Source organism: Medicago truncatula, chromosome 6, assembly GCF_003473485.1.
Source record: "Medicago truncatula cultivar Jemalong A17 chromosome 6, MtrunA17r5.0-ANR, whole genome shotgun sequence".
NCBI lineage: Eukaryota > Viridiplantae > Streptophyta > Magnoliopsida > Fabales > Fabaceae > Medicago > Medicago truncatula.
The window spans coordinates 5,103,168-5,114,821 of NC_053047.1; the positions used below are offsets into that span (position 1 = coordinate 5,103,168).

Below are 11,654 nucleotides of genomic sequence, written 5' to 3' on the forward strand. Positions count from 1 at the left end.
AAGTTGTATTGTTAATATGTTTTAGATGGCAAAATTATAATAACAATTAATGAGTTTTTTTTTTTTTTGCACCCACTGACTCAGGGTCCTAGATCCGCCAGAGATGAAAGCTATTCGGTCAAATTATTGTGTTACATAATTTTGTTGTTTTTAGAAACAAAATTGAAATCTATAGACTAACATTACTCTCAATTTCACACGAATAGAAGACAAGTAGCTAGGCAACAAGCCGCACGGTTGAATCGTTTTGGATGACAAAACCTATTCTCTTAAACACAACAACCTATGGTGTTATGAAACCAAAAATGTCAAACACAAATTATATAAAAACATGTTGATTGTTAGAATATATATTTTTTCATCTTTGGCTATACTTTGCCTGGCGCACCTTTGAGAGTTGTATATCTCATCGTAAAAGCTCTGATCTCGAATGCCACAAGTGAATGCATATGTAAATTAAGGTGTTTGGATGTGACAATACATAAGCATTTATAAAATGTTAATATAATTGTAAAATAATTTATTAAGAATCAAACGATAACATTTTTTTTTTAAAATGAGATAAATATCTATGTACCGATAGTGTAAATCGTTTTTACACATATATCTAATCAAAATTTTGTATATTTTTTTTGTTGAAATAACTGATTTTATTAATCAAACAATGGTAACACATCAAGTGCCACTACAGAAGAAATACACTTAAGAGTTTCTTCAATCCAAACAAAATCAGTTAGAGAAGAAATGGCAAACTTTGCTAAATAATGTGCCGCTTAATTGGCCTCACGACGAACATGTACTAACTCTAAATAATAGAAACTAGAGAAGAAACTTTTGCAATCTCCAACAATAGAACCAAAGTAGGAACTCTGATGTTAAGGCTTCTATGACATTGGAAGAGTCAGATTCAACTGTGAGATTTAAGAATAACATATCCTTCGCAAATTCTAGTGTGGTGAGGCAAACCACACTATTTTCACCCAATCACACTCTCTAAAAAGATGATCAATTGTTTCATTTTGTTGGTCACATAAACAGCACAAGGGAGAACAATTAATACCTCTTTTGAATAATTCACTGCGCACCGGAAGATGACTATGCAGATTTCTCCATAACAGATGCACATGTCTCGGAATAGGTTTTACCTTCCAAAGCTTTAACCAGGCATTACTTGCTTGCGGGATGACAAATTGGTTTGAGTTTAAAGCTGCATTTCTTCTCTTTAAGAATCTATATGTTGACTTTACCGTGAAAATGGAGTCAGTCAAGGTAGTGTGAATCAAACTTATATATGTCTCATTGCAAAGAATAAAAAAGCCTAAATTTGCATGTGATTTTCGACCTATATCGTTGTGCAATGTAATTTATAGGATTATATTTAAAACTATTGCAAATAGGTTGAAAATTATACTACCTGACATTATTGGAAAATTTCAAAGTGCTTTTGTTTCTGAAAGATTAATTACAGGTAATGCTTTAATTGCTTTTGAATATTTTCATTGGATGTGGAAAAAAAAGCTTGGTAAGAAGGGATATGTGGGGATCAAATTGGACATGGCGAAAGCATATGATCGAATTGAATGGGATTTTCTCATTGTTATCCTAAAATCTATGGGTTTTTCTCAAAAATGGCAAAATCTTGTTCAAAATTGTATTTCTTCGGTTTCTTTTTCTATGCTGCTCAATGGTAGCCCGTGTCAAAATTTCTCTCCAAAGAGTGGTTTACGTCAAGGGGACCCCTTATCACCTATTTGTTTATTATTTGTGCAGAGGTGTTTTTAAGCTTCTCACCAGAGCCCAAGATGAAAATGTTTTACATGGATTGAAAATAGCTAGAGGAGCACCAAGTATTACCCATCTCTTTTTTTTAGCTGATGATAGCCTTATTTTATGTAGGGATTGCCATTAGAATGCTCAAAATATTAATGAGGTACTTAAGCTATACCAAACAATTTCTGCCAAACTCATTAATCTGGATAAGTCGGAAATTTCTTTTAGCCGAAATGTTCTTGAAGAGAAACTTTTTCAACAAAGTCACAAGGAATTTGGTCACCGAAGCCTATAGGATGTAATGTGAATTTAGTGAGAGACTTAATTACAAATGGTCATGGTGGATGGAATGTGCAACAAATCATCCAGATTCCACTACCTTTCAATGCGAGCGGATAAAAAAAACTTTTATATATTAGATATCACAAAAAATATCTATGTGGCATAAATTGATTGAATGTGTTTCTAAAATAATTTTACATTTCTCAGTACATAGAAATTAAATCCTTTAAAAATTTATAAAAGAATTTAATATAAATTTTTTATAAAAGTTCGGAGATTTTATAATGGGTTTGTGGTTATCAAAAGTAGCGTATACATAGAATAAGAAAAGATAAGGTTGTTTTGAAAAGTATATGTATAAAATAAAGATATGTGTTCATCGAAAGAAGGTAAAAAGATACCTGTATAAAAACAAATCAAGAAGCAATATAATATAATAATAGTGTAAAATATTATAAGGTGAAAATAGCGTACATATGAATCCATAAGTTTTTATTTTTTTGATCCCTCAAAAAAAAAAGTTTTTTTTTTTTTTGTTGAAGGAAGCTGATCCATAAGCTTACGGTGAGAGTTTATTGAAATATGACAAGAAAAGATAATTTTTTATGTTAGTAGAAGTTCAACTATGTTCAAAATAGTCCTGTGCAGGTATCAAGTCTCCATTGATGCACCATCGGTGTTTAATCAAACCCAACCAAAAACAAGAGCCCACCAACAAATATTTTCAACAATTTTCACATGAGAGGATATTATGCCATTAATATTTTCAACAATCCTTTTGACCCAAATTTGTAAGGTGAAAATGATTTGTTATTCATTCATATTGAAAAAAGTACATCACTTGGATATGTATAGATATCAATGTACCTAAGTAACTAAGCTAACTTGCTTTACAAGTAACTAAGAAAAACTAACCCTAATTCTCACTAAGCATGCTTAAAGGATAAGCACTAACTCCTAACAGTCCCTCCCTTAAATTGAGCAACATCATAAATCAGTTTACAAAAGCATACTAGGTTAATCCATCAGTAACACCAAGCTTAGTTCTCAAATTGTAGAAAGTTTCAAGCTTGAGTGGCTTTGTCACAATGTCATCCAATTGATCTTGTGAATTGCAATGCTTCAACTCCATAACTCCATCTTTGGTCAAATACCTCAAAAAATGAAACATGATATATATGTGCTTTCATCTTCCATGCATAACTAGATTCTTAGACAGTTTGATTGATGTACTGTTATCACAATGAATTATAGTTCCTTCCTTCTAGTCTTCACTCAAATGATTCATAATTCTTCTTAGCCAAATTCCTTGACAAGAGCATGAAGCTACTGCAACATACTCAACCTCAGTGGTGGAAAGAGTAACTATAGGCTGCTTCTTAGATGACAAAGCTATTGCACCATCCCCGATCATAAACACATAACCTGAAGTGCTTTCTCTGTCATCAGTATCACCTGCATAGTCTGAATCTGACTAGCTAGTTAATCTCACCTTTTCTTCTCTCTTATGCATAACTCCATAGTTAACAGTTCCTTTCAAGTACCTCAGAATTCTTTTGATAGCTGATAGGTGCATTTTAGTAGGTCTCTCCATGTATCTAGCAACCAAACACACTGAATATGCAAGATCAGGTCTGGTCGCAAGCAAGTACATCAAGCATCTAACTATCTGCTTATACTTGCTTGCATATACTGCTTTACCATTTTCATCCTTCATCAGCTTACTCCCAGTCACTATAGGTTTGCACACCATGTTGCAGTTTTCCATGCCAAACCTCTCTAAGATCTCAGTAGCATATTTACCTTGATTGATGAAGATTCCCTCATCATACTACTTAACTTATACTCCAAGAAAGTACCTCATTTTTCCCATATCAGTCATAGAAAAATTCCTTTGCATTGAATTTTTGAATGACTCAAACATTGCAATGTCATCTCTAGTGTAAATGAGATCATCCACATATAAGCTAACTATAAGCATTCTTCCTTCAGAGTTGTTCTTCACAAATAAAGTATGTTCATGAGAACATTTCACAAAGTTTTCTTAAGCAAAATAAGATTCTATTTTGCTATACCATGCTTTAGGTGCCTGTTTTCATCCATACAAGACTTTCTTCAATTTATACACCTAGCTTGTATCTTCTTTCTAATAGCCTAAGGGTTGCTCTAGATATACAACTTCAATTAGCTCACCATGAAGAAACTCATTTTTAACATCAAGCTGATAAACCTTCCAACCTTTACATGCTGCAATTGCTAAAATTGTTCTTATGGCGTCCCATCTTGCTATAGGTGCAAATACTTCATTGTAGTTAATTCTGAGCTTTTGAGCATATCCCTTAGCTACTAATCTAGCTTTGTACTTCTCAAACTCCCCTTCTTATTCAGCTTAGTCTTATATACCCATTTAACTCCAATTTTCTTGCATGCAGGTAAATCAATGAGTTCCCAAGTGTTATTGCTTTCTATGGATTCTATTTCATGTTTCATTGCATCTCTCCAAATCTTCAGTTTAGAAGCTTCCTCATAAGTATTAGGATCAGATGAGGTGCTGAATAGAACTAGACTATTCAGTTGTTGTTCTTCTTCAACTTCTTCTCCAGTTACATAATCATCTAGGTAGCTAGGAGGTTCTCTTGCTCTAGGGGGAAGCTCTGAATCATCAGATAACTCAAGATCCATTTCTTCTTCATGATTAGAAGAAGCATTCTCACTTATATCTTCTAGATCAGGCATCTCAGGATCATCAAATGATTTGTGATTCATTCATATTGAAAAAATACATCACTTGGATATCTATATATAGCAATGTACTCAAGTAACTAAGCTAGCTTGCTTTACAAGTAACTAAGCAAAACTAACCCTAATTCTCACTAAGCATGCTTAAAGGATAAGCCCTAACTCCTAACAAAATTACTTGCCAAATTTAAATTAATCCAATCAATAAGATTACAATCTAAGAAACCAAACCATTTTTTAGGATTAACAAACAATATAAGGCGGAACTCTCTTAGCCATGGTCGACAGTTCCTTCATCTCATTTATGATCCTCGCAAGTATAACAAAATTGCGGCTAATAAATTACATTTTTAGTTTTTACGTTTTAGTTTGGTTCTAAAGTTTTCTCCATTCTATTTTGGTCTCTTAAATTATAAACATTAAACAATTAAAAAAAGTGTTTAACATTTGTAAAATGGACTAAATTTGAATGAAAATTAATTAAGGAAGTATAGTGTCAAACACTTGTAATTCAAGAGACAAAATAGAATGGAAAGAAATTATTTAAAGGGCTAAATATATAATTCAGTAAAAAAATAGCTGATGTAACTTTTTTTTTTTTCCTTCCAAAATCCTAAATTTAACTTAGGATTCATAGATTCATCCTTTTTGTTTTTAGCGAATTTGGATTTGTATTATATCGATGTACTCTATCAATTTGAATGAATGAATATCGTTTATTTTTGTCAAAAAAAAACTTAGGATTCATATTCTAGGAAATTTTTTTTTTTTTATCGAATCCCAAAATAAAAAAATGGCCAAGAGCCTAAGAAGAAGCAGAAAATCCAAAACACACGAAGCCCAAGACTCAGTAATTTTATCCAAAAAAAAGCATCAGTATTTCAGAATAAAATAAATGTTTGAAAAAAGATGCCAATAACAAGGAAAGACCAAGGAAATTTGTAGATGTTCGTTTTGTCAAACGTATCTCAGTTCACAGTTTTTTATTAACCCACCAAAGACTATGTCAATCCAGATTAATATTTAATTACTATTAGTATATGTATAAATATTGTCGTGATGGTAACAATGATTAATTAAAATCCAAACAAGCCATGAAGGGATAAAGAAGGAACATGTTATGGTTCATTACATTATTATCAGAGAAAGGTTTAAATATGTCTTTAGTCCTTGCACTTTCATTAGATTTTGGCATTGGTCCCTACACTTTTTTTTGTTTGGAATTGATCCCGCACTTTGTAAAAATATTGGTATTGGTCCCTCTATTAACTTTCTGTTAAAAAAAAAAACAAAACCATTGGTATTGGTCCCTGCACTTTGTAACATTTCTAGACATTTCAACCTATATATACTTCTTGGAAGACTTCGAAGGCTAGTACAATCTTCCAAATTTATCAGAAGAATTTTATTGAGATATCCAATACTATGAGAAACTTCAGACAACATTGGACAATCAGAGAGTACTAGTTGTTCAAGATTAGGCAAGTTTAAAAAGTTTGGGGTCTGTGTCAAATAATGAGAGTGACTAAGCTTGAGAATTTTTAGCTTCTCCATCCTCTGCAAGAACATAGATTTATATAGAAAAATTAGGGAAGAAACATAAGATAATAAATTGAAGTAAATACAATGTATCACTAATAAATTGAAGTAAATTTAAAGCCTATTATTTAATCAAATAGTCAAGATTGGGTTTCTTTCCCTTTGTCTGCACACATATCATCTTCTAATTGTATGCTTTGAATGCTCAGTCGACGGATTTTTCATGATAGATCCCGCTAAATATATATAAATAAAACTCTATTGATTAAGTAGGAAATTAAATTTTAATAACACGTCTCCTAATTCCTGTAAACGTTTAGTAAAATTTGAACTTTTAACCATGTAAACAAAATAGTACTAAATTTTGAGATGCTAAAAACTTGAAATCAAAATTAATACCTGGGTTTCTTTCCACAGAAGTTTGATATTGCTATTTTCTAACTCAATGGAAACTAAATTTCCTAGATAAAAGCTTGTGGGTATGCATGTTAGAGGAAATCCATTCCAAGAAAGCCATCTCAGATTTCTCGAAATGTATTCAAAATCCCCATCAAGTTGTACTCCAGTAAGTTGAAGCAATCTCAGTCTTGTCATCTTCTTAAATGCTTTAGTACTAAAACATTTTGAACTAGATATTGGCAACTTCAAAACTAGCGCCTCAACAACTTTTGTTCCCTACGAAATACGATGGACCAAAAGTTAAAACAAGCATAGATTAATAATACAAGGCAGATAAAAAACATTTAATCGACCAATCATTTGTTACTAGAACTTAGAACGCAGAATTTGATTCACAACCAAAGTAATTTTCAAATTAGAATTAACTAATTTTCATGTTGTGATAATCAACAACATATGTAAATGTTAAAAATTTACTCATAAGTATTTTTTTCACTTCCTTAAGCTTTAAATATTTTTAAGTCTATAATATAGGCATAAAAATATGAAGTACTTACAGTTTGTTCAGATAACACATTAAGCACATCCGTACTAAACCACAATCTACTCCGATTCTCAACCTCTTTTGGTGATTCCTCGCGTATGATTTCTCTTGCCATGTCTCGCAACAAATCATGCATTCCAAGCCGATTCATATCATCAACAGTCACAAGGCTTCGCTCCAGTAGGACATTTATTCCAATTTCTGCATAAAGTTCACAGCCATTTAATATATGTATGACATCATTTCGGTCCATCCCAATAAAGAAACAAGCTATGTCAAGGAATATTTCTTTCACAAGAACATCATTTAAATCGTCATAGCTTATTTTTAACTTCTTCTGCACTTGATCATTGGGAATTCTTTTGAGTTTGTCCAATACACACTTCCACTCTATTATCCCCCTATCAAATAAATACGACCCAATAACTTCCAGAGCTAGCGGCAGTCGCCCCAAATACTCAACTATCCTTCTGGATATTCCAGCAAAATCTTCTCTAGGACTCGCTTGCTTGAATGCATGCCAACTAAAAAGCATAATTGATTCACCTTCATCCATTTCTTTCATTTTGTATACATGGTCAACTCTATTCCCTCTCAGTATATGCATATCTCTAGTTGTGATAATTATTCTACTTCCCGAGCCAAACCATTGACGACTTCCACACAAAGCAGTCAATTGATCCAACGTACTCACATCATCAAGTACAAGAAGTACTCTTTTACCACAGAGTCTATCCTTTAATGTATGTTTTCCTGCCTCAATGCATTGTATCATGGTTGTCGTCGTTTCCTTGCAAATATCAAAGAGAAGTTGTTGTTGTAAAGACACATGTCCATCATTTTTCGCCCAAACCTCCCTAATATTTCCTAGAAAACTCCTACCTTCGAAATTGCGGCCAATTTTATTGTAGATGGCTTTTGCAATGGTGGATTTGCCAATTCCCCCCATACCCCACATTCCTAGTAATAGTACATCATTTGATTTTTGGATGTCTAGCAGTTGAATCATATCTTGTACTCGAGTTTCAACTCCGACTGGATTATGAGCAACGAACAAGTCGGTCTTGTCTAGCAAGTGAGTAACTTTTTCAACAATATTCCTGATGATCTCACTTTCGTTCCTATTTAAAAACCCAAATAGAGGTTTATGTATTCATGTGTCGAAAGTATAGTAGACATTTGGTAACAAAAAATCCAAAAAAAATTAAAGATAATCCAAGAGATTACTTTTTTTTTTTTCTTCCAAAATACTTTACTTGAAAGAATGACTATTGTTGTATGGAGTTACCTAGAATTTAGCACTACAAACCCTGCAAGACCTGCTACCTCACGAAGCGTGGTCCTCCATGTCAGCACCTGATCTGGTGACTCGTCTTTATAGATCGACAAACTACTCAAAAGATTTCGAACTGCTTTTCCAAACCTAACATAAAGTCCTTCCTCCTTTGAAATTCTATTCAAGAGACTTTGAAATGCTTTGCCAAACTCACTTGTTTGGTGACGTACTTCACATGGATCTACATCATAAAACACTGGCAAAACCAACTGCCCTTGTGTTCTACGACAATCCATTATTTTCACCAACTCTTCGAGACACCATCGCGAATTTGCATAGTTTCTTGAAAAAACAATCACAGAGATCTGAGACTTTTGGATAGCTAGATGTATTGATGTTGAAATGTGATCTCCTCTTTTAAGAGAATCATCATCCCTAAAAACTTTAATTCCAGCATTTTGAAGAGAAGCATAGAGATGTGAAGTGAATGATGCGCGCGTATCTTCCCCTCTAAAACTTAAGAACACTTCATGTTCCCGCATGTACTTATATTCAAATTCAATCGCCGCTTGTGCAACCATTTCTAAAATATGACAATAAAGAAAGAAAAATATTAATACGTGACTTCAAACCTAAATCATGTAATAGTGTAAAAAAATAGAAGTAAGCTTACCTGCTACGAGTAGTCTGTTTTGTCTCTCTTCGGAAGAAAGAAGCTTACTCCGCTCACTTAAGTTACTGCTAAATCTACTAAAGTATATGCAAACAAAAAAAAGAAAAATGAATCAGCGGCTTCAAACTAAAATCATGTATTAACATAGAAAAATAAATGTAAGACTTCGTTTTTTTATTTATAGGTTTCATTAATTAAGCTTACTATCTCGGAGTTGAAGACATGGATGAATGGATATGGATGGATGAAGTTCTCTGCGAATGGTGCTAAGCTGTGTTTATTATTAGTACTGTGACTCAGTGATGATCTATCGGTCTTCGTTCGTTGTAAGAGTTTTTAAAGTCTTTTATTTATCAATTTAAAATTGTTAGTATTTCACATCGATGAAGGCGCACAACAGCTAACTGTCACGTGAGTGGCAGTCTATGGCTCGACATAAACCCGTAATTCAAGAAATCTTGCAAGGCAAAAAAAAATATATACTCATTCCTCTATGTCCTCAAAACTCATAAAATTATGGATAATACTTTGGTGACATTGTGCTTGGTGACATTGATGACATTGGCCAACCAGCACAATGTCACACATGTACAAAGAAACAAAAAAAAATTGTGAAAAAGAAAGAAGAATGACACTTGTAACATTGTGGTTGGTCAATGGAGAAAATAATTCTCCATTAATAGTTCAATTTTAGACTTTTGAATGACTCTTTGGCTATTTGCATAACCGGGTAGTGTTGTTTCTTCACCAAAGGGATTTTTATGAAAATTTTGGTTAAAACTTATCCCTTGGTTATTTTGAATAAAGTTTAATTGCTCAACACTACCCAGCTTGCATTCAATGCTAGAATGACCAGATATACCACATGCTCCACATGGAGGAGAAATAGAAGTCGGTGTGACAACACAGGCATTCATTTGATCAAATCTTTGAGATAGTGCATCCACCTTGGTAGATAGATGGTCAAGGGAAGAGATTTTGTTTATACCTACCTCCTCTTTAGAGGGTGAAGAATTGATGATGGCCTTCTCATCGGTCCACTGGAAGAGGTTTAGAGCCATGTCTTCAATCAAGGCATAAGTTTTTGTGAAGTCTTTGTTCATTAGGGCACCACCTGCAGCTGCATCAACAGTTATCTTTGTGTTATATGTTAAACCGTTGTAAAAGGTGTGGATAATCAACCACTTCTCCAAACCATGATGGGGACAAAGTCTAAGCATTTCTTTAAAACGCTCCCACACATTGTAAAGAGATTCCCCGTCTTCTTGAGTGAATTGGTAAAGTTTTTCCCTTAGTTGGGCGGTTTTAGACGGGGGAAAGAATCGGCAAAGGAATTCTCGCCTCAATTGATCCCATGAAGTGATGGAGCCAGCCCTTAAAGAATTAAACCAACTGCTGGCCTTATCTTTTAAAGAAAAAGGGAAGAGATGTAGCCTAACGGCTTCTTGGTCAGCTTTATAAGTTACACTGAGTCTCCAAAAGGTGGAAATATGCAGATTTGGAGCCTCAGTGGGTGATCTAGAAAACTGGTTTTGTTGTACCAAGCTTAGTAGTGCAGGTTTTATTTTAAAGTCATCACCTTCAACCGTCGGGTAAACTATAATAGCACATGGCTCATCCGTAGAAGGGATTGCATACTCCTTAAGAGTGCATTCCTCAGCCATGTTGTTTATTATTTTATGCTACCCAAGAAGTTAATGGTAATGAAAAGAAGGAAAGAAGTAGAAAAGAAAGGAAAAAGAAAAGTTCTAATCACAAAGAAATAGTTAATTAACTTAGTTAACTCCCCGGCAGCGGCGCCAAAAACTTGATGGGATAACACCGCAAGTGCACGGTCTTACCGAAGTAGTAATGAAAAGAGTATCGTTCCAACAGTGAGTTGTTTAATTTAAATAACTTTAGTTGGTGATTAGAAGAGAATCAAGAATGTAATATTGTTGTTTTCAAATGGTTGAAAGAGAAAATAATAATAATAAAAAGAAAGCCTTGGGATCGTTGGTCCGTCATAGGCGACAAATCATTCACAAGCCAAGCCATTAAACCTAAAACCTTATTTTAGACCTAGTTTCTAAAGACGAATTTCTCTTAAGCCTATCACATCTCCTATCGGTCTCAGTGAGTGTGTTCCTCTAGAAAGCACACCTATTTTCATGGTTGATTACTATTAGAATCCTTGAAGTTCGAAACTCTATATGTCTCAAGGTTCACTAGACTATTTTCATGTTTCGCAATCCTTGTCTAAATTTACTTGATCGAATATTAAAACTCCACTTTCGTTTTATGAATTAACATTTGGAATGATGGATTAACGATTATCAAACCCTCCACTTTCGTTTCCACAGTTTGATAATATTTAATCCATGTTAAAACGGTGAATTTAGAAGAGAAACTAGGGTTACATAATATTAAGGTTTAAGCCTTGGCTTGATTAG

General features: G+C 33.6%; 1 protein-coding gene and 1 non-coding gene across 2 annotated transcripts; one reads left to right on the top strand and one right to left on the bottom strand.

Annotated features, from left to right (window-relative positions):
* Nucleotides 1–6,036: 6,036 nt before the first annotated feature.
* Nucleotides 6,037–9,930, bottom strand: LOC25495370 (disease resistance protein RPV1; the record flags this gene model as incomplete). The annotated part of the gene is made up of 6 exons (XM_024785932.2): nucleotides 9,427–9,930; nucleotides 9,223–9,299; nucleotides 8,562–9,132; nucleotides 7,287–8,394; nucleotides 6,730–7,005; nucleotides 6,037–6,348 (listed from the first exon to the last, which is right to left on the bottom strand). Coding segments are annotated over exons 1-6 (2,364 nt in total), but the record flags the coding sequence as incomplete, so codon positions are not given.
* A 483-nt stretch (nucleotides 9,931–10,413) lies between these two features.
* On the top strand, nucleotides 10,414–10,520 carry LOC112416121 (small nucleolar RNA R71). Its single transcript, XR_003006436.1, has one exon. It is a non-coding gene; the product is annotated as a small nucleolar RNA R71 (small nucleolar RNA).
* Nucleotides 10,521–11,654: the final 1,134 nt, after the last annotated feature.